General features: G+C 57.0%; 1 protein-coding gene across 3 annotated transcripts; it reads right to left on the bottom strand.

The window, feature by feature from the left end:
* Nucleotides 1-11,368: 11,368 nt before the first annotated feature.
* Nucleotides 11,369-15,503, bottom strand: TMED3 (transmembrane p24 trafficking protein 3). 3 transcript variants are annotated; one of them, XM_032341900.1, is made up of 4 exons: nucleotides 15,244-15,503; nucleotides 13,719-13,967; nucleotides 13,397-13,536; nucleotides 11,991-12,118 (listed from the first exon to the last, which is right to left on the bottom strand). In XM_032341900.1, the coding sequence occupies exons 1-4, from the start codon at nucleotides 15,415-15,417 to the stop codon at nucleotides 12,100-12,102; spliced, it is 582 nt and encodes a 193-aa protein (XP_032197791.1). In that variant the 5' UTR covers nucleotides 15,418-15,503; the 3' UTR covers nucleotides 11,991-12,099. The 3 variants fall into 3 exon arrangements, with proteins under 3 accessions (XP_032197790.1, XP_032197791.1, XP_032197792.1); XM_032341901.1 differs by having other exon boundaries at nucleotides 13,415-13,536; XM_032341899.1 differs by lacking the exon at nucleotides 13,397-13,536 and having other exon boundaries at nucleotides 11,369-12,118.
* Nucleotides 15,504-22,425: the final 6,922 nt, after the last annotated feature.

The following is a 22,425-nucleotide window of genomic DNA, read 5'->3' as shown; positions in this document are numbered from 1 at the left end:
AACAACGCGTCTGTGTGCACTTTGAACCCGAACTGGGCCCACACCCTGGGCCACGGTTTATATCGTTCTTTTTGGATCTTAAGACAGTTATTTTCTCCATAAAGTTCCTGCACATTTTAGAAAGCTTTTTCCTCTAGTGGTAGAATAGATTTAATTTTTTTTTTCCTTGCTGATAAGTCTTCCAACCAGCCATCCCTGGTTTGTAAGAAGATCCTGATTTTGTATATGTTTTTAAACAACCTCTTTATTCTTGTTAGTTCTGATAGGGTTTTAGTGAATAACCATGGGTTTTCCACATCAAGAATCATCTCAGCTACAAATAAAATTCTCCTGTTTCTCTTGAAATCATGACGCGTACTTTCTTTCCTTTGGAGGCCTTAAGTGCAGAAAGAAAACATCAGTTCTCGAAAGGAGGGTGACCATAAGGAAACGTCTTCTTAGGCGTTCCCCAGCGTGACTGAGTCCGAGACCGCACTGATTCGGGATTGACCACGGGACACCCCACATTCCAGCGCTGCACAGAGTTTGTCTGTTGAAAAATGGCCAGAGACTCGGCGTCAGGTGAGGGCCAAGGCCGGCTGCTCTCCAGGCATCAGAGCGCGATGGTGATGCCAGCTTCCCGGGGGGGCCTCTGGAGAGTCTGGGAATGGGGGTGAAGCCAGGTCAAGGGAAGGTCCACTGACTGTCAGAGTGGAACCAACCGTCTGGGCCACATCACTGTGTCAAAGAGGGTTTTTTTAAAATCAATTTTCCCATTTTACTTCCTGAAGTATCTTTCCAGGGGAAGAGAAGAGAATTAACCTGTTCTGAAGCCCTGGTTACTACAGGCTTGTCCCATCTTTCCGACACGCGGATACGGAAGGTCACAGCTTTGTGTGTGAGCGAGAAGCCCCTTCTCAGGGGGTATCCCTCCCCCAGCAGAGGGTCCTGGGAGTGGGAGGACCGGAGGACCCAGACCTGCTTTTCTATCCACACTCGCCCACAATGGCTGCCGATTCGGCATCTCATTGGCCAGCTCACGGGACCCCCGACACGGGGGTCTGCCCCACCACCCCCACCCGAAAACTCTCCTTCCCACTAACAGGGACCACTTTGCACCCAGTTGCTCGAAGTCTCCTTCTTCGGTGCCTCCAACCCAAGAGCCCACCCCTCAACCCCCACCCCTGCCACTCCAGCTGCTGAGGCCATGGTCACCTCTGCCCGGGTGGTCATGGTGGCTTCACCCACTGCATCCCCCGACAGAGCAGCCAGGGGGACCCCTTGGAATATAATCTCACCCAAAGGGGGATGCTCAGAAAAGCCCAACATTGGAAACAAGCCCAGGGTCTGTCCGTGGGGTACACACGCGCCATGGGACAGACTGCGCAGAACCAGACAGAACGCACTAGTAAGGCACACAGCAACCTTGACGGGTCTCAAGGGCGTTCTGCTGAGTGAGAAAAGCCAGTCTCAGCAAACTGCAGGATTCCACTGATGCAACATCTTCAGAATGACGGGACCACAGGGACGGAGAACAGGGAAGTGGTGGCAGGGGGTTACGGGTGGTGAGGGCACGTGGTGGTGAGGGAACATTCCAGATCGGGGGGGGGGCCCTCTGCGGGGCTGGGGCTGTCCACACAGCACTCGCGTCAACGCCTGCTGCCGAACCCCCCCGTAATTATACGGGATGTGACGACTGACAGAAACTGAGCAAAGGGTGAGGCGCCTGGGTGTCTCAGTGGGTTAGGGCCTCTGCCTTCGGCTTGGGTCATGATCCCAGGGTCCTGGGATCGAGCCCTGCATCAGGCTCTCTGCTTGGCAAGGAGCCTGATTCCCGCACCCCCTCCCCCGCCTGCCTCTCTGCCTGCTTGTGATCTCTGTCAAATAAACAGACAAAATCTTTAAAAAAAAAAAAAAGAAAAGAAAAGAAAAGAAACTGAACAAAGGGGACACCAGGTCGCTCCTAAAACTATATTTTAAGATTTCATTTTTTTAGTGCAATTTTACGTTCACAGCCAAATTGAGAGGGAAATCCAGAGGTTCCCCCAGAGCCTCTGCCTCTATACAAGCTTGGCACCTACACCATCAAATCACTCATCAGAATGACCACACTTTCACCCGGGATGAACCCACACTGACACTTAGCAATCTCCCCAAATCCACATTTTCCCTCAGGGTTCGCTCTCGGTGCTGTATGTACCACGAGTTGAGATAAACACTGGATGGCCTATACCCATCACCATCATATGCTATCTCCACGGCCCTAAAAATCCTCCGTGGTCTGCCTGTTCATGTCCTCCCGGCCCGGCAACAATGTGTCGTTTTATGGTTTCTGGCTTTGTCTTTCCCAGCACGTCCCATGGCTGCGGTCATACAATATGTAGCCTTTTCAGATGGGCTGCTGTCCCCTGGTCACAGGGTCTTAAGGTCTCCTGGCTCGTGTCCTCGTGGTGCGGAATGAAATCCCATCTGGACACACTGGAGTGTGTCTCTCCGTGCCCGCGAAGGGCGTCTTGGTGGTGCCCCAGTTTGGGCAGCTGTGAATAAAGTCCGTGCGCAGGGTTTTGTGTGGACGTAAGTGTTCATTCCTTCGGGTCAATGCCAAGGAGGGATGCTGGATGGGGTGCGTGGTTCTGTGGGGAAGCACCAGCCTGGCTTCCAGGCGGCCGCCGCACACGCGTTCCCACAGCCGCGAACAAGCGTCCCACCCCTCCCCGGCCTCACCAGCGCATGGCGCCCTCAGCCAGATTTGGCCATTCCCACGGGCGTCCTGCACTACTTTTGAAACTTCCTGTGAATTTAAGATCATTTCAAAATAAAAACATTAAAAATGCGAAACTTTAAAAGAACCATTTGCCCATCCTCTTTCTCTGCTGGCTTCCCATCGCAAGCTGGCATAGAATTAAGCAGATAGTCTTACCACAGTCCAGAAACTCCACATGAGCTGGTCCGGGGTGACCTCTCAAAATTCGTTTTTTACCACTGGCCCAGTGGCTCACTGCCATGTCTGTTCTTAAATTCCTGATGTTTCCCAGAACATGCCCTGAAATACCCGCCTCAGGGCCTTTGCACTTGTCTTTCCTTCCAGCTGGAAGCCTGCTGCTCAAACGCCCCCTCGGGAGTGAGCCGGTCCTTACCCCGATCACTAATGCCTTTCTGACTCCGTCTCCGTCTCTGCCCCACACCCAGTGTCGTCTGTCTTCACGGCACCGCGTTTGTCTATGGTGACTGTTTATAGAACGTAAGTCTCAGCAGAACGAGAACTGTGTTTATTCGTTATTTCCTCCCCAGTATTCAGCAGAGCCCAGCACACAGCAGACGTTCAGTAAGTGGTTAGCGGATCGACTACTTAATTAACCAGACTGCTGACTTTGGGGTTGTGAGTTGCAACACGAGCTTTCCCAGTCTCGTATTTGGTCTTGTGTCTCGCGTGTGTTCTAGCGTGTGTATAGGGTACGGAATAATCTAAAATCCCGTGTAGTTGGACTCATTTCTCTCTCCCGGATATTGTCTCGTGTTTAGAAGGGCCCCCCACCAAGGCCAAGCTTAATTTCTTTTCTTTTTAATGTTTAAATTTTTCATCTTCCTGGAAATCTTTTGGCATAAAATAGGAAGCAAAGATGAACTTTCTCTGATCTGGAACTTGTGACCATCACCACCTCCTCCTGCGTGTTTTTATTTACGTGGTACCCTCTGGCAACCTGTCCATTCTCAAGTTTGCAGGGTATGTTTGCTCCAGCTGTGTTTCCGGCCCACATTGTCTACGGTATAAACTATACGAGATGTTTGTTCTGTGCACCAACCTTTGTCTTCACATAGACAAGGTTAGCCCATTTACCTTCATCTGCCGGATGTATGCAATGTTCATTCCTTTAGGCCATTTCGTCGTTTGTATCTCTGCTTCAAACTCTTCTTTTATAAAGGCAACTAATTCATTATTAATTGATGGTGACATATTTGGCCATAATTTTCATCTGCCCCATGCCAACATTTTTGGTGTTTTCCATTTTCAGTGTGTTTTTCCAGGCGTTTCTTCTTTTTATCTCGTTGTTTTCTTTGGCTAGACCAGGGCTTCTCTGCCTGGGCCCCCCCGGCATCTCAAGTCATCCACAGCTTTGCTGCAGGAGCCGTCCTGCGCCCCTTCCCCCGTCCGATGTTCAGCAGCATCTGGGGACCCCAACCACCAGATGCCTCTTCTCCAGTTGCAACAACCAAATATATCTCCAGGCCTTGCCAGACTGTCCCCTGCGGGGCCCCTCCCTATTGGATCAGGAGCTCCTGCCTTCGGTTGCTCATCTCTGAGAAAGAAAAGAGCATTCTGCTTGCATAGGGATGAGCCCTGCTCAGGTCACGGAGGCCCTCCCCTCCACCCTCCAGTGGCACAGGGGAGGGCCAAGCAAGCATCCGTGTGCTCTGCTTCTCCAGCCTGCTGGGCCTGGGAGCTGTTGCTCTGCTCACATGTCTCTCCTCCACCAGCCCCCATCTTCCCAAAGCCTGCCCCAAAAGTCGCTCTGAGGATGAAGCCCAACTCCCCCTTAGGGTAATGACACCGTTCTGCTCACCCCTGCCAGCCTCCTCAGGCCCACTGGTGCCACAGAGCCGTCCCTCTCTCCGCCCACAGTCGAGCCCGCCTTCCTGAAGCACTCAGGATACAGGACACCTCTCTGCCTTGGCTCCCACCTGCTCTCTGCCTTCCCCGCTGGCTCCCCCACCTCAGCCCAGGAGCCACCTTCTCCAGCAAGGTCCTCAGGCTCCCATGCAGTGGGCCCTGCCCTGCCTCCAGCCTGGGTCTCCATGAATCCACGGGTGCGTGTATGAGTGAGCAGGCGTTTGAATGATCTGTTGTTCCTACTGATGTCATTCTTCCCAGTCGCTGGGCGCACTGAGAAATGAATGAATGAATGATGTTGCTTCCAAGTCACATCAAATTGAGAAAAACGATTACATTTAATGCAGAAAAACCTGGGGAAACCACCTTCTTTGTACTGAGCAGCACCGGCCCAGTGATTACAGCCGGCCTGTCGTGGACAGCACGCCCAGCACGTGGGCTAGCTGCCCCTGCGTACGGAGCTGCCCTCCGATTCAGCATCTGCAGACGTGAACATGGGCTCTTGAGCAGGAGCTCAGGGTGACTCAACGGTGAGGTTCTGGCTCAGGAACCATGAAGCCGCCGCCAAGAAGCTGCCCAACGACCCTTCCCCAGACATTCTATGATGCACTGAAAGGCCCAGAATCACGCCCATCCACAAGTCTCTGCAGAGACACAGGGCCCCTGCTCAGAGGCAGACTGGTTTATACCAGCTGGACCCAGAAAGTGAAACGAGCCTCATGGTGTTTCCACACTGTCCTCCTGTGGCCACGTCTCACATGGCTGCAGTTCTAAGAAAAACACGAGGTCCACTTGGTGTTGATGGCAAACACCAGTTAGGTACTCACCGCAGTTCCTTGACAGGGTCTACTGGGCGGTGCAGGGCATGCCCTTGTGCCATTCCCCTTCGGAGAGTTTATTCTCACCGCGAAAGTAAGAAACAGCCCTGAGGGCATGACCCGTGCAGCCATGCGAGGGGGCGTCGAGCCACTCAGAGGTCTGACTCTGCTCCCCACACTTACCGCCCTCACCCCGCCACGACGAAGGGTGAATTTGCTCCTGCTGGAGCTGGGATGCCCCCCGGCCCCTGCCCCCGCCCCCAGACAGGGAGCTCCTGGTCTCAGGCATTCAGACTCATATCAGGGTTCACGACGCCGCTCCCCTGGCCTCAGACTGACCAGCATCCCTTGCTCTCCTGGTTCGGCGGCTCACATCTGGCAGGTCCGGGGACTTTTCAGCCTCCATGGCCATGGGAGCCAATCCCTATAGGAGATCCCCTGTAATAAGTCCTATTGTTTCCATTTCCCTGTTTCTCATGAGTGTCTAGAAGAAATGCCCCGCCTCAGGGGAACTGCAATCACGAAAGACAGAACCAGTAGCTCTCTTAAAAAAAAAAAAAAAAAAAAAAGAATGGATTTTACTAATCCCTTTGTGAATCCAATGTGTTTCTCAGGGTCTCTTGGGTGGACTGAAGCGCATCCCTCATTTCACTCTTACGAGCGAGACGGCCTCGGGGAAAGCTGACTAAATGCCCCGTGCCTCGGTTTCCCCACTATAAAATGGGATGGCCGACAGTCCCCGTCATAGAGCCCTTTGGAGAACTAAAGAGCTTTAAGCGATGGTTGGCCCAGAGTAAGAGTGCCGTGTAGTTCCTTCCGTTGTCATGATTGCGATCGTTTCTTAAGTTCCCAGCAGGGGAAAGAAGGCGTGCACATGTGCCCTCCCTCGGCCCCCGGCTCCCTAGTTCTCGGTCCCCACGGGCTGTGTTGTTGAATCACTGCTGCACCATCGGGAGGACACAGCCCACGCGGAGGAGCAGATTTCCCCGCTCCACAGTCCTGGGTGGGTGTCGTTGCGGACGGAGAGCTCGCAGGAACGCGTGCGCCCTTTCTCTGCTGCTTCTCTCTCCCGCTGGCTCGTGGGGGCTCCTCCCTGGGGTTCCTCCTTATTCCAGAACGGGCACGCTGTCCCCCACGGACCTTCCAGCTCTAATCGTCACCTGCTGCCTTCGTGTCTGGATGGCAGGAAGCAGTTTCTGATCTTCCTGCGCGCTCTTTCCTGCAGCTCCCTGGAGACACCACTCCGCGGTCTTCCCAGCAAATCTGGAAATGTCGGAAATCATGGATTTCTTCTTGGTGTGGCTCACCTGCTCTCTGGTCTTTGCTGTTGTGGCTGTACTTTCTTCTTCAGGGACGCCCAGACCTGCACGATGGACCCGCTCTGCTGTGCAAATCTGTCCCCAGCAACGTCCGGCTCTGGGTTCCTTGTCTGCTCTATCTGGGACACTCTTGGGCTTTCCTCCAGCCTCCCACGCTGGGATCCTGTCGGCACCTTTTCCCGGGCCATCTGCAAACTGATGACCCTTTCTGGGATGGTTTCTTCCTCGTCCGTGTTCCCCGGAATCTTGGCAGCTCTTTCTCACCTTTCCCATCGCAGCAGAACCTCGTCTGATTTCTTGTAACTCTGCTCTGAAACCTTGTTGCCTTGTCCCTATTTTTTTTTTTTTTAAGACTATGGGGAGAAATGGGCGTTTGCGCTGTTCTGCGTCCTGGGGTAACTCTCCCCAGATCGGCCCTCCACGTGCCTTCTGTTGGCTCGCTCTCACACCGGTCCGGGGTGGCCACTCCTGCTCCAGACATCGTGGCCGCCGGCCTGCCGGAAAAGTGTGCGGGGAAGCGGCACGGGGAGCCTGGCCTCCGGTGCCTGATCGCCAGCTCCCTCAGGACAAGCCTCCGCTGGGCAGTCCCTCCGTCCTCAGCATGACCCAGGAGACAGCAGTTTCCAGTGACACCCGGGCGGCCACAGGACTGCCAGGGACAGATCCGGCATGATCCTGGCTACATGGCGGATTCCCCTTCGGGGCTCCACCCTCCGCCTGCCAAGTTTCCTGCCCACCCGTCTGACCAGCTTCTCCTCCGACTCAACCTTCCCCATCCCTGGGAGGAAAGAAGTAGGGTGGGGACTCCCTCTGCTGCCCACACACAGCCCCAGGAAGTACCATTCCAGGCTCCGCAGCTCGGCCATCCACGACAACGCCTCCTTCTCTTAGGAAAGTCTCAGCCCGCTACAACCGCTCTGCGCATCTCCCCCATTCAGGTATCACCGATCTGACAGCCATTCCCTGTAGCTAGTGATTCAGGACTGTGACCTTTCTCTGGTTTCAGGGACTTAAATTCTATTTTACTCTCATCTGCTTGGGTTGGTCTCACTGGACGGGGTGGGAGGGACATGAGGAAGGGGTCTGCCTTCTTGCATCAGGATCCCCTGACCCTTCTCTTAGCAGTTACTGTGACGCCATGACCTCTTCTGAGAGCTCACTCGGCAAAACTGCGTGTCATCTACAGGCCCGCCTCGGACTCGGGATCGTCTCGGAAACGCAAGCACTCAGTGGGACACGGTTCCTCTAGCTTCGGACCGCTGGGGAGAGCGCGCATCCGTGAACCAGACTGGTTCTAAGCCAGACGATGCTTGGAGGAGAGGCTACCTGGACGCCGCCCTGTCTCGCTTCCCTTGACAACGTTCTGTTACCGTTGCTTACGCTCAGTGGGTTTCAAACCCAGGGATTTGGGAGCCTCGGAAACCAGGGGTCTGGCTGGAACACGCTCGGCTGAGCCAGAATTGGTTCCTATGCACCCTCGAAAGCCGAAAATAGACCTACAAACGCTGGAAACAGTCTGATCGCGTTCTTAGAGGATTTCTCCGGGATGTGACAGCAAGTGTGAAGAAGCACGCCATATGTGAAGCCTGTTTTCTCCTGTGGCCAAATATTGGACTGAGAAACACAAACCGGCAGAAGGAACACTGCGTCGAGCTGGGTCAGCATCGGGAGAGCCGCCGCCCGGCAGTTCTGCGGGTGGAAAGGCTGAGTTCAGAGCTACGTGACCCGAAGGGGGTTGCCTACCCCTAACCCGGCAGGCCCGCGGGGCGGGTCCCAGGGAGCAGGGAGGAGCTGAGCCCATGGTTGCCACCAGGGCTAGAAAAGCAGGTGCTCCCCAAACCTGTGCGGAAGCTGTTGTCTGGCTGCGTGAGACCGCACGTGCATGTGGGTTTGGCCAAGGACGTTCTGTCCGTGATCTTACATTTCTGCAGAAAGAGACGTCCCAGGGGGTGACGCATCCCTGCGGGTCCGCTGCAGGGGCAGTCCCAGCGCGCAGCCGGCCTGTGGCTCCGCAGAGATGGGGGTTCTCCTGCCAACAGGAAGGATGGGGCTGCACGGGGCTTAAAGCCGAGACAGAGCACATCGCGGTGCGGTGGTGGCCGGGCAGAGCCGGAGGCCCACGGGCCTCACCTCAGCCGCGGTTCTCCCCGCGACTGGAAGATGGACCGGAAATTCAGACAAGGAGGACATGAAGCCTCTCCCTGCTCCGTGTCACACACTGAGAAAGCCCAGAAGGAAACGCCATGAGAGGCTTTTGCTCAGAACCTCAACCAGGCCCGAGATCGAATCCCTGGGACGCGGGGCTGCAGGAGGCAACCGCTGTCCCCTCGCAGGTTGGTGACGGCCGGGAGCGGGGCGCAGGCTTGGGCTTGTCTGGGGAGCGGCCCGTCCCACCCCAGGCCAGCGGCCAAGCCTCCCCGTGAGGACGACCGACTATCCAACGATTGCCGTCCGTATCTGGGCCTAAAAACCAAGCACTGTCCGTTAGAGAAAATCGATCCTTTGCAAGAGTTCAACGGAGGGAGGTTCTAGTAAATCGGGACCTTCAGTGTCCCGAGTGCCCCCCCACCTCGAGCTCACCCTGTCACGTCCGCGGATGAGCTCCTGCAGGGGCCACTCCAGGGCGTGGGGGCGTCGCCAGCTCTGGCGGGAAAGGCCGGGAGCTTCTCCTTCCGCACCAGCTGAGTCCCCGTGGCCTGGCTGTCGCTGAAGGTGCCTGCTTGCGTCCACAGCCGGTGGACGTCCCGGCGTCCTGTCCTGTCGCGTCTGCTGCGCTCTCACACGAGACCCTCAGGGCACCTTGGACGGCGGGCAGCTCCCCACCAAGCAACTCCACGGCACCAGCCGTCCGACAGCGTCACTTGCCTCTGTCCTCTCCCCGGGGACAGCGTCACATCCCACAGGCCGAGGGCCCAGTCTCCCCAGACTGTCCCCACGTCCCAAGCCGTCACGACCCCAGGCTCTCCCGGCTAGACTTGGAGGCGCCCACGCCCCCTTCTCCGGTTCCACTGGTTCACTGGAGTGGCTCCCGGAGCTTGGGAAGTAGTTCAGCTCCTGACGCCGGTTTGGCATAAAAGGAGAGGATGACGGGGCAGGTGAGCAGCCAGATGGGAGAGGCGTGGGGCGGGGCCTGGGAGGGGTGCAGAGCGCCCGGGCCCTCCCCAGAGGCACCCCCCCATGCAACCCCGCGTGTTTACCAGCCCAGAACCCCCCTGAACCTCGGGATCGTCACGGAGGCTCCACCACGTAGGCCTGGCCCGTCCTCGGAGCGACCCTCTTCCAGCCTCCCCGCACCCTTCTCCTTCCCATTGCGAGGAGGGTATTTCTTAAGATTTATTTGAGAGACAGAGAGCAAGTGTGCAAGCAGGGGAAGGGACAAAGGATGGAGAATCGCAAGCAGACGCCACGCTGAGCGAGGAACCCACCAAGGGGCTGGATCCCAGGACCCCGGGATTGTGATCTGAGCCGAAGGCAGACGCTTAATGACGGAGCCACCCAGGTGCCCCAGGAAGCTATTAATTTTTAAAATAAGGAAGAAGAAAAACCCTCAAACACATATGAACAGATAAGCAGCATTTCTCTCCACTAGGCTAGCAAGCCTCATGGAGGGTCTCTTCCACATGACGTGTCCCCTGTTCCCTTGTCTACGACACATTAGCGACACCTGCCAGGCGGCTCTGGCTTTCAGATCACTCCTAAGAGGTCCCTCAGGGCAGGCGTCAGGTCTCCGGGACCTCCTTCAGAGACACTTGGCCGGCACCAGCTGCTGACAGGGAAGGCTGCTGGCTTGGCCCCCAACCGCATGGAGACCTTAGTGCGTAGCAGGGGTCGTGCTAGGGACCAGTGATGCAGCAGCCCACGTGCCCCATCGTGGAGCTCACATCCAAGGGTATAAGAAGGACAGCAAACAGATGAGTAAAACTACGTATCAGTGGTGATACGTAGCTGAAAAGTAAAACAGGGACAGGGAGACAGGCGGGGGCAGGTGGGCAGGTGCCATCCTGAACAGAGCGGTGAGGGTTAACTCACCAATAACGTGACATCTAGCCACGAGACAGGGGGGATTGTGCAGGTCATCAGGGAGAGGGAGGGGGAGTTCTAATAGGACGTGGCATGTGCAAAGGCCCTGGGGCAGAGGCATGGCCTGGTGTGTTACTTGAATAGTGAGGAGACCTGGGCAGAGGGACAAGAGGACACGGAGCCGAGCAGCCAGCAGCCCGGTGAGGTACAACCTCATGGCCCCCAACAAGGATGGGGCCAGGACCTGAGAACATGTGGAGCCACGGGAGGTGTTGACCGGGGGGACACGGTCTGACCCAGGTTTGACAGAGCCCAGTGTGGCTGCCGTGGACACAGCCCAGGACAGCTGCTGACAGCTCTGTCCCTTCCCATGCTCGGCCCACAGCTTGACTCGACGATGATCAGCTGTTTCAACAGTGACCTCTGGAGTCGGAGAGGAGAGAATGCGCAGTCCCCATGTCACCGCTGTCATTCCACCGGGAGGAGGGCAGCGGAGCCCAGGCCGCGCGCGGGTGTCCACGCACGCCTCGAGGGCAGCGCCTGCTCTCCCGCACACTCTCTGCGGACACCCCGTTCCCTGGGAAGCCGCGCGCTCCTCCAGGGCAGAGAGAGAAAGGCACGGGTCTGCGTGGAGCTCCTGCTTAGCTTTTACTGACCAGAGGGCTGCATCCGGGAGACCCACAGCTCACCACGGGCACCTGGCCTCCGGGCTCCTGCCTCCACAGAGGACACAGCTGCTTACCTGGGGCGGGGGTCTCTGCAAAGCCGCCTCAGGGCCTGTCTCCACAGACCCAGTGAGCCCCACAGAGACAAGCCAGACGACGGCCCCTCCTTGTCCACAGAGGACAGGACACACACAGGCCCGACGACCCATGCACCGTGGACAGAGGGGGTCCCTGCACCACCCCAAGAGGCTTGAGTACCCGGGGTTCCTCCTCCAGCCAGGCTAGGCCCCCCACAGTGGCCAGTCTGAGCCCAACAGCACGCTTTTCTCGGTGTTCCCCACGGAATGTGCCTAGAAGCCTCTGGATCGTCAGGATCGGAGGGCGCCGGCTGCTGGGGTACGAGGAGTAAGCAGCGGGGTGCCCCAGCCCAGGGTCGCCCTTGGGCCCGGCAGGAGCCCGTAACGCAGTGGCCTAGGAGTGCGGCACCCGGGGGCCAGCCCGTTTCTCCGTGAAGAAGCTCTTCAGCAGCAGCACCTGGCTGAAGCTGACCACGAACAGGGCGACGGTCTCGCTGACCGACCAGTACGAGACGCGGCTGTTGAGGTCTTCGGCCCGGGCCCGGTCCTGTGCCTCGCGGAGCCGGTAATGCGTCTGCGAGTCGATCACCGTCTTCAGAGCCTCGTGGATGGTCACGCAGGCCGACTCCATCTGGGCAGGAAGAGGGAGGCGGTCACACTGGGCACTGAAACAGGAGGGACGCGTCCACGTGCGGCCACCGCGGCCCCAGGCGGCACAGGGGGAAGCCGGCGTCTGTGTCTGCCTGGTGGAGGGGCAGGGGAAGGAGGGCAGCGGGCCAACAGAAGGCAGGTGAGGCGCACGGAGGCCCACCGGGATGTGTGGGGGCTCACGGTAAAGGCCTCGGGGTCAACCCTTTGCTGCCACGGCAGGCTGAGAACCCCACTCTGCAAGGCCTCCAGGAGCCAGGATGCCGCGAGGGGCCAGTGGGAGCCGGTCTGGAAGGGGCTGCGCTCTGGGGGGCAAGAGCAGACCTGGGCACGGCCATCCTCGAAATCAGGGGACAGATGGGGACACACACACGTACATGTGTCTGCACGTGTGTGGGCCTACGTACCGACATATGCCATTTAGTACGCATAAATACACACAGACGTTGTTTACAAACAAGAGGAAAGGGCCTGTCTGGGTCTCCAGGCTAGAAGTCTACTCTCCGTTTACTTCTGTCCCGGGCTCATGCAGAAACTCTGCACACGCTGGGCTTACCCGTCGCGGGTGCGCCCTGAGCCCTGGGTCCTGGCCGCAGGGCTCAGCTAGACAGGCTGCCCCTCCAGCCTCCTCCCAAGGCTCCAGAATCACCACAAATGGAGGGAGGCAAAAGGAGGAGAGACACGACACGTCAGAGGTGCCACACAAGGCACCAAAGTCAAGGCCTGGGTCAGAGGCCAGAGGCCCTAGATGGGCACCAGGGTGCTGGAAAGTCTCAGATAAGATCTGTGCCAGGGAAGGAGGCCCAGTCCCAGAGGGCAACAGGCACTAACATGGCCTTCCTGGTGTCCCTCAGGACCTGTGTGGGCACCACGGGAGACCCGAGGGCAATCACGTGGTGGGATTCACAGACCCCTGGGAGCACCCCCTCCTGTGACAGCAGCCTCCGCCCCACTCACTGGGATCTTCCAGTGTCTAACGGGCACCTCCTCGGCCTGTTACAACATCCAAGCTCAGCAACCTGACCAGCCTGCTCCCCCGGGGCCAGGGTGTCTAAGAAACAGGTGAGGCCTTCTCGCTGCCCCTTCTTCTGGTGGCGAGAGGCAGAGGGAGAGCAGACAGGGGACAGGAAAGAGAAACCCCCAATTCCTGATCAGTCCCTGCATGAAAGCTTCCCGCCAACCTAGATTTATCACCCGAGGGACAAAAAACTTCTCATGCTAGGCCATCGACCCTCGGGGCGTAGCTGCCGCAGCGGCTCACATTACCAAGCGAACATGCCTTTGGTCCTTACGACGCAGATGGTGTGAGCAGAGGGGGCTCCGCAAGGCCTTTCCGTAGTGGCGCTGCGTGCAAGCCTGAGCCGGAACCCAGGAATGCCGGAGCAAGGAGCCGCAGGGATCCCACAGGACAGGGCAGGGGGCTCAGAGGGGAAGGTGTCCTTGAGGACTGAATGTGCAAAGAGGTGAAGCCAACCCTGACCCTTCCAGCCCAGGAGCGGGGCCGAGGAGAGGCTGACGCTGAGCACAGCCGAGACAGGACGAGAAAGGCTGAGCCGGCCCGGGGCCGGCCGATGTCCACTCACCTGCGTGAGAGCGGTGACCCTGTTCCCCATGTCTGGCAGAATGGGGGGCTCGTCGCCCACTTGAAAATCAAAGTAGATGGTCTTGTGAGAGAAGGTGGAAAACTCATTACTGAAGCAAAACTGGTAAACGCCCTTGACCTCAGCCCGGTGGGTAAAGCTGTCATACTGCTTCTTGGTCTCCCGGTAGATGGTGTTCCCCAGGGGGTCCTCCACGTAGCAGTCGACATCGTAGTGGCCTCCGGTGATGACCTGCAACCACAAAGACACCCACAGTCTGCTGTGACCGGCGGGGCAGCCACTGGTATGAAATGCCAACCAGACACCGTGATCAGACTTGACAAACTTGGTTTTTTTCGTGTAACCGTCACAGCTTTCTAAGCAGGTGCTAGGACCCTGTTCTACCGGGGAGGAAACTGGGGCTGAGAGAGATCAAGAAAGTCAGCCAGGGTCACGATGCTTGAAAGTGACGGCCAAGATCTGAATCCCTGACCGCCTGACTCCGAAAGGTTTCGTTCTGCAAATGGGGAAGGAGCCTGATCCTTCCCATTCCACAGAAGAGAAGACGGAGGCTCCCAGCTCAAGCAGGTTGCAGAGTGGGTCTCGTGAATGTTCGTGTCACTACTGACCGAATTCACAGATTCAGTGGCCATCAGAAGTGAGAGGGTCCTTGGGAATTACCTAGTTCAAACTCGCTTAAGAAACATGTCATACAGCAGGGTCATACTGGCGGTCAGTGGCTACAACCAAGGTCCACCGAGGGACACAGTCAATGGCCTCCATCTGCTTCCAAACTTCAGAAGGTCCTCTTTGTGCAGATGGGAGAATTTACCTAGTGGCCAGGGCCCCGTTGCTGGAGGCGTTAAAACTGTGCTGGCCGTTCCCTGACAAGAGATTCCTGACCTAGCAGTGCCCAGAGGACCTCCCAGGCCCCTCCAGGCTCACAACAGTCAGTTTGCAGTGACTGTGCTGAGGGGGCCGGTAACCCGGCCATAATTCATATTCACATGTGGTGCCCAGAGAAGTGTAAGCGGCCAAATCGGAGACCCCGAGGCCATCCCACACCGTCCCCCAGCAGACCGCTCCCTCGGTGGCTCTGGACAGCGAGGACCCACGGAAGGGCCGCCCTCCCTCCTGAGGCTCAGGCCACTGCATCTCCGGGGTGTCCGCGAGCAGGAAGGCGGCTGGGGTCCTTCCCGCTCAGTCCGCCCACCAAAATTCAGGGGCAGACCCCCGCCCGGAGACCCGCTCCTGCGCGCGCCCGAGGTCCGCGGGAGGAGCCTGGACCGCGGGCGGGCAGCAGACGGCAGCAGGCTCTGCGCTCACCCCGCGGCCCCCGCAGCGCGGAGAGGGGCGGGGAAGGAACGCGAAGCCCCCTCCTGCCCGCTGACATATGGGTACACCCGGGACTCCGCGGTCCCAGAGGCTTGGGACGGGGCCCGGGGCGCGCCGGCGGCCGCTCCGACCGCGCCCCGGGCCCGGTGCACCTGCGGCGCTCCCCTCCGGCCGGCGAGGGGGCGCGGCCCACCTGGTAGTCCAGGGAGAACCTGGCGCCCTGCTCCACGTCCTCGTGGAAGCACTGCCGGGCGCTGTCGGGCAGCTCGAAGGTGAGCTCGGCGCCCCGCGGCCGCTCGGCCCGCAGCAGCACCAGCAGCAGCAGCAGCAGCAGCGCCGAGGCGGAGCGCGCGCCTGCGCGGCCCATGGCGCTCCGCGGCGGTCGGTGGGTCCCGGCCGGGGGCGGCGGCGGCGGGATGCGGGGCGCGGACGTGGCGCGGCGGCGGCGCTTCCGGGAGGGGCGGGCGATCTGGTGCGCAGGCGCGCGCGGGGAGCCACCCCGCCCCTTCCCGCCGCGCGTGCGCGCTGGCCGAGCGGGCCGGCCACGCCCCCTCCCCCGCGGCGCCCGGCTCGGCGGGGGTCTCCGTGGGGGGGGCCGCCGCCCTGCACTCGGGCCGGCGGGGTCCGGGCCCCTCCCGAGGGGCCCAGGTCCACACGCCCACCGCCGCCGCCGCCACCGCGAGGCACAGCGGCTGCGCGGAGGCCCCGCACCGCGCGGGAGGACCGGCCGGCCCGGGAGCAGCAGAGGGCGCGCCCGCGGCGCCGCGGCTGCCGGAACCGAGCTTGGGACGGCCGCACGCCCGCTCCCCGGCCACCCCTCCGCGGGCGAGAGACTGCCGCGGCGCGGGGAGCTGACCCCGGCTCGCACCCCCGGCTGGCGCGATGCCCCGGGTCGCACCCTCCGCGGTGCACCTGTCCGGGGGTCGGGACGAGGTGAAGGTTCTCCGGGGGCAAAACCCTCGCTCTTTGCCTTCGACTTCGCAAAAGCCCCGGAAGCTGATAAATTGTTTACTGCGTTATCCGTGACCGCTGGCCCGGGAAGGTATTTTGTAGGATCGTGCATAAGGTTTATATTCTATGATCAGGTAGAACAGAGAGAGAAGACGCTGGTTGTGATCTGGCCGCCCGGTAGAGAACGTTCTCGGGACAGCAGGGACCATTTCGGGGAAGACCTACACCGCCCCTACAGAACCCCTTGTGGGCGGGAGGGGCGGGACGGCCTCCAGGCACCTTGGACCAGCACCACGGGCTGAGCAATGTGAAAGCGATCCCTATCGGAAACATCTGCTAGTACGTCTGGTCAGAGACCAGAGAGGTGTGGAGGGCTGTGCCTTGAGGCTCCTTCCCTGACTCTGTACTGATGAGCACTGTCTCCTAGCTCCTGGCTTAAGAAAACAGGTAAGAGGCACCAGGGGAAGCAACAAATGACAGATGGAAGACCATGCAAGAGGAGCACGGCCAGCTGCATGTTAAGCTAAGACTAACGAAAAGGAATTTTGCCGGGTTTACGGTTAAGTCCCATGTTTAAGTTCCAAGAAAACACCTGCTTCGGTTCCGAGGTGGGAAGCCCGACCTGGCAGTCGCTCAAGTCAGAACGCTGGAAGACGGATCATGGACAGGTACCAGGATGCCAGTGCCAGTACCAGACGGCAGAAGCAGAAGAGCTAGAAAAGGAGCCCTGACTTGCATGGGGTTATTAAAGGAAGGGCAGTGTTTCAGCACCTGCTGCTGAAAGGTGGAAGGCGCCACCACTGGAGGTATGATCAGAGCCCACGTGTGGTACTACTTTAGGAGGGATGGTAATAAAGTGGGGGGTGGGTGGTAATTAGGAAGGGGCCGGTATAGTAAATGGCCAGGGAGGCTTCTCAAGTCAAAGGACATGGGATTTAACCTCAAAAAATAAAATCTAAGGGTGAAGAAAGTGTTAACTTCAAAAGTTGGCATTAACAGCAATCATGAGAGCTGCCTCTTACTTAGCACCTACAGTGTCCCCACCGCGGCACTGGCTATGCATGCACTTTACATATTTTGCATTAATTAATCCTCACTAGCAACCGTGTGAAAAAAAGGCATTATTTTTTTCCTTTGATAATAAAGATACAGAAGATGTGTAATGAAATCATGTTCCTGCTTCTGTTCAGCCTTTGCTAGACGACAGACTACCCGGTGGTGTACACTGGCTGCGACTTATAATGTCTCTTGGTTCTGTCAGTTGGCTGGACAGTTCTTCAGCTGGAGAGTCCCTGGGCGGGAGGTCCATGATGGTCCTACTCTCACGTGTACCACTGCTGGGAGCTGTTGGCTAGTGCGCTTAGCCCTCCACGCATCCTGCAACTTCTTGCAATGTACATGATTTCCATGTGGGGCACCATCCCAAGACAGCAGGGCAGAAACAGAAACTACCCTCCAGCATCACTTTTGCCCCATTCTGTTAGCCAAGCAAGTCCCAAGGCCAGCCCAGATTGAAGGTGGAGAATTAACACTCCAGCTCTGGATGGGAGGAGTTCCAAGTCACATTCAGAGGAGGAGGACACTGGATGGCAAGAGTTTATGGCCGTTAAACAAATTGTCATATTTCCCAGACTTACTCAGCTTGTGAACGGGGGAGCCAGCAAATGAACCCAGATCTGCCTGATGTTGTAGCAACATGCTTTCCACGAGCACACTGTGTCCACCCATACTTCGGGATACATCTGTCCTGCGTGTCCCATCTTGTGTAAGTCGGGGCAATGCATGAATCTGACAGTAAGGGACATTTCGACTCAATATAAGAAAGGACTTACTGGCAATTAGGCTTTCCAAAAAGTTATGAATGGAGTACTGATTTTTTTGTCATCATTAAAATATTTAAACAAACTGCAGAAACAACCAATTCATATGGTATCCCAAGTAAATGAAAAGCCAACTGTAACTAGATTAAATGGCACAGGATACCTTATCTCTTGTAACAGAAAGTTTTGAGGTGATGCGGGCTGCAGGCATAACGTGATCAAGGCTCCAATCCATCTTCCTCCAAGTTCCACCCTTCTCTTCATGTTGGCTTTATCCTTAGACTCTGTTCTCTCTTTGTCAAAAGAGGGTTGTCAACCCAAACAAATAAGTTTTGGGGCAACATGTTTGGTCATGTCTAGTGGAAGGAAGAGAAAATCTTTCAGCCATGAGGTGTATGTCCTTTCCTTCAGTCCAGTTGGTCCAGTTAGGCCATGCAGCCATCTCTGGACCTAGGGCAGTGATGAGGCAGCTGGTGGTGGCTGGCTTAGGCTAGATCCTTTACCCAGTCTCTGATAAGGAGAATGGACGTGTCATGATTAACTCAGACCAGTCAGGACTTGCCTTGGAGGGAGCTGGCGACAGAGCAGCTTTGCTCCAGTCAAAAGAGAGGCAAGACTATCGAGTGACTACATGAGCAAAATCAGGATCTAACAGGTGGGCAACCAAGAGTGCCGACAGTGGCCCAAAAAAAAAAAAAAAAAAAAGAATACTTTTAAATTCTAATGGGATAATTAATTAATTTAGACCCTTACCTCTCACCATATGAGAAATCCTCTAGATCAGGAGTGTCTGTGGTTCTGCGTCCTCCCGGGTGAGGCACAGGACTCCAGAATGGAGCTCCCGGGGCTCTTCCTCCACGGGCTGTTGCTCTGGGCTGGTTCGCCCTGGCAGGACCTTGACCTCGTTGGTCCTTTCATTCCCCCTCCCCTCCTGTTCCTCCTCCTTCCCCATCCTTCCCCATAATGCTGACCCTTTTCTCTAGCGCGTGGCACTCCATGTTTACTGTAGGATGTCAAGCCCCGTCCACAGCCGGCGTCGGATCTGTGGACTTGATCTGGTATGAGCACAGCTGCAAAACGGTGACCTCCGTCTTGTTTCCTGAAGTCTGTTCTTTACTCTCGATGACCTCCCCCTGGCAAATTCCAAGTGTGGTGGTGGGTGTTTTCCTTCCTACCCTGTGCACACCATGGGCTATGGGACTGCTGTCCACCTCATTTCATTACCATTGGACGTAAGAAGCATCACACTGCTTTACTTTTTAAATCAATCTAAAATGGGTCGTGTCCCCACCCCCATCCCCCACCAATCTTAACAGAGACAATAAGAATGTCCATCTCGGTCTCGGAGGAGCTCTCCGGCCCTGTTCCGTGGCAGTACCAGCAGCACACAGCATCCGGGCTCACCGCCGTGCTGACGTGGGTGCACTGTCCGAGCTGCCATGTTCCGTCAGGGCAGGCAGCTCTGATGTCCTCCTGCACCATGCAGCCTCTCCCCTCCATAGTTTTGCTCTGGGAGGAGGCAGGTTCCAGTCAAGGGACCCCAAGTTTCTGACCTTCTGTCAGTCTTGGGAGTGCACCCTTCCCCTCCAGGTGGACTCCTGTGGCCTCTTCCTCATCCCTTCTGCCCCGTCAGTCCCATCAGCGTCTCCTCCCCCTCCCCCAGTAGGGTCCCTCATAATCTCTCCTCTAGGGGTTCAGAAACAATGGGGACCTGCCTTTCCTGAAGACAGAGGGGGAAGAGACATACTGAAACTAGTCCTTTCCTTTTTTTCTTTTTGTTAACCTAAGTCATTTCAGTCGTCCAGGGGAGAACCTAAAGGTACGGTTTGCACTGGATCGGGTGCGGATGAAACGTGAGTCACAGATCCCGGTCTCGCAGAGACGATACCTGTGCCCTGTCCTCGAGCAGGAGCGTACGTTACCACTCATCGACGTTAGACCTCGGACCCAAGGAGGGAGGCCCGTGACTGCAGCGTGTGGCGGGTGCAAGCCCCTCCCCACTCAGGAAACCCAAGCAGAGGCGGGCAGGGTGCAGAGACCCACCTCTCGCCATGGAAAGGCACTTTCTTGTCCTCTGCCTCTTGTTTAACCAAGGGTGAAACCATGATACTTGTGTAAGTAAAAGTTAATTTTTAAAATTATGCATGCATGAAATTGGGGTGTCTGCTAAGGTTGACATTCCCAGGCGGTCACGTCAACCCCGTCATAAGGAAAAGGTGATATTTATCATGGAGACTTCGCTACAAAAAAGGGTGTGCTATTGAAGGATTGCCATATATCTTTTTATTGACGTGTTAGAAATATCTAGACGGTTCCGTTACTTGCACGTGGACACGTCTCTGACCTTGCCGTCAGCTTGAGACTAGAGTCCAACACCACAGAGAACCAGTTCAAGCAGGAGGAGGAGTTTAAGGGGAAGGGTCAGACACAGCCTGCCTTTGGCAGGACACGTTTACCTGATGAAATTCTAAGAGACTCTACGACAGGTCTAAATAAACAAACAGAAACCGGCTTCGGGGTGTCTAGAAGATAAACCAAAGTTCCAGACTTTTAAACTTCAGGCTCCTGTTCTAGAATATATTTTGACAAGCATTCCAGAAAGTCTTAACTACAGTCTGCAGCCAACTCCTGTAGTGGCACCAGGATTCGGAAAAGAGAAGCGCCTCTCTGATCTAGAAAGCGCGGTGGAATCTAAAATGTGCGTTTTAGAAGCATCCTTGTGTGGTTCGTTGATGTGGACAAATTGCTTTTTTCTGCACTGACTGACCGTGACGAAGTGTTGTGGTCATACTAGTTTGGAACCCAGCCTAATGCAGCAAATGCATCGTCAAACAGGGATGGAGGACATACCGTCTGGAGAAAGGCCAATAGACGGGTCACCAGGGACAGAGGCAGACCAGGAGTCCCCGCTGCTCCTGCTGTGGGCACGCGTGGGACGGACGGGCTATTCCGGATCTACTAGCAGAGGCTAGCTTTCGCTGGCAGTGCGGACAGTGGGAGGGTGTGGGGGGTGGGGGGGTGGGAGGAGTTAATGAGCTGCTGAGAACAAGGGATGTCCCTAGGATTCTCTCTAATGTGTGGGAACGTGTCCTTGCCTGCAGTCACGTCCATTTGGTAAGAACTGTTCGTGACTCAGTGGTCCAAGAAGCTTATGCATTGTTCACCCTAAACCAAGTTTGTGAGCCCTAGGTTTTCACTAGCTTACATGCTTTTCCTCCCTCCCCACAAAGTACAAAAGGGCACCAGCACTCCCACAGGTGTGTTTGCCAAGAACCCCAAGGGCCCGAGTTATGGATCAATCGATCAGTCATCCTACTAAAGCAGAATTCGATTGGCTTCAGGTCAGTGGGAGGGCTGACGCAGCCAGACCCACACCTCTGTGCGGCTTTGCTGGTCATGACCGATTTCTGCCAGGCACGCTGCCCCCCTCCTGGAGCCGCGGTGATCAGCTGAGGCGGTGTGGGCCCAGGAGATGTCTGGAGATGTTTCTGGTGGTCGCACCCAGGAGGAAGGTGCTACTGGTGTCTGGCGGGCAGAGGGCAGGGCTGCCGCTGAGCCTCCTGCCACGCAAGGTCAGCCCCGATGACAAAGCCTCACCCAGCCTAAAGCTTCAGCAGTGCTGGGACTGAGCACGGACAGGCCCGCCCGGAAGGAATGATGAAAAAGTAAACATTCGGGTTACCTGTAAGCGTCGTCCGCGCTTCTGTCTGGGGTGCTCAGACAACCGCTTAGCAGATGCCATGACGGAAATGCTGTGACCTGGAGAGCCCGACGTGGCGGAAGGCATTTTCCTCGACCAGTGTGCCGAAGGCTCGGTACCACGGCACCCCCGGGGGTCTCAAGGAGACCCTGGAGTTCCTCAGCAGCACTGAAATCCATTTCGTGCAGGATATTATGTATTATCTGAGACGCGGGCGCTTCAGCGGTCTGAAGGTGTCCGTCAGAATCAGCTACCTCCCGTCCAGTCACTGCTCCGTGCCAGGCCCAGCAGCCGGCCCGTCCTTGCCCCCCTTTCAAGGTGGACCACTGCCAAGCCCATCTTGCCCATGAGGGAGTGGAGGCTTCGAGAAGTCACAAAGCTGGTAAATGATGAAAACAGGGGTGCAAACCCCAGTCTCAGAGCCTTTACTCATTCCTCTGTGGGACGCAACCCCCAGGGACTACCGCATTCTTCCAACCCTGGAGCCGGCGTATCCGGGCAGCAGGAGAGGAAGATCACTGGGACGTAACCAGGAGCCCTCATCCGAAATGTGCCTCCAGCCCTGCAGATGTGCCGAGCGTCTGCCTCCCTTCTCCGCTGGGGCAACGTGGCTGGAAAGGGTTGTTCCGGTCACTTCTACAAACCTCCATCATGTGGATAGTTCAGACACAGCAGAAACCAGAATTTTCTTCAATTACCTGGACAGCAGCCCCTGACAGGACGGCCAGCACCCCTTCCCCGTTCAGGCTACGGAACTCAAGGCCGTCCCGCGGCTCCGGCCTGAGAAGCACCGCCTGTGCTCTTCCCCCGTGCCCGTCCCATCGTTACTATCGTCCTGGCTTTGGGGAGTCTCATCAAGTTTTCTCAAGAACAAGCAAGAAAAGGGTCTGTTCTGGAAATTGTA

Source organism: Mustela erminea, chromosome 5, assembly GCF_009829155.1.
Source record: "Mustela erminea isolate mMusErm1 chromosome 5, mMusErm1.Pri, whole genome shotgun sequence".
NCBI lineage: Eukaryota > Metazoa > Chordata > Mammalia > Carnivora > Mustelidae > Mustela > Mustela erminea.
The sequence above is the reverse complement of the archived record's forward strand: the minus strand, read 5'-3'. Positions and strand labels throughout refer to the sequence as shown.

Coding starts and splice junctions, on each gene's coding strand:
- TMED3 (XM_032341899.1), bottom strand. CDS start 15,417: ATGGGCCGCGCAGGCGCGCGCTCCGCCTCGGCGCTGCTGCTGCTGCTG. Junction 13,968..15,243: donor GGTTCTCCCTGGACTACCAG/GTGGGCCGCGCC, acceptor TTGTGGTTGCAG/GTCATCACCGGAGGCCACTA. Junction 12,119..13,718: donor GGGTCACCGCTCTCACGCAG/GTGAGTGGACAT, acceptor CTTCCTGCCCAG/ATGGAGTCGGCCTGCGTGAC.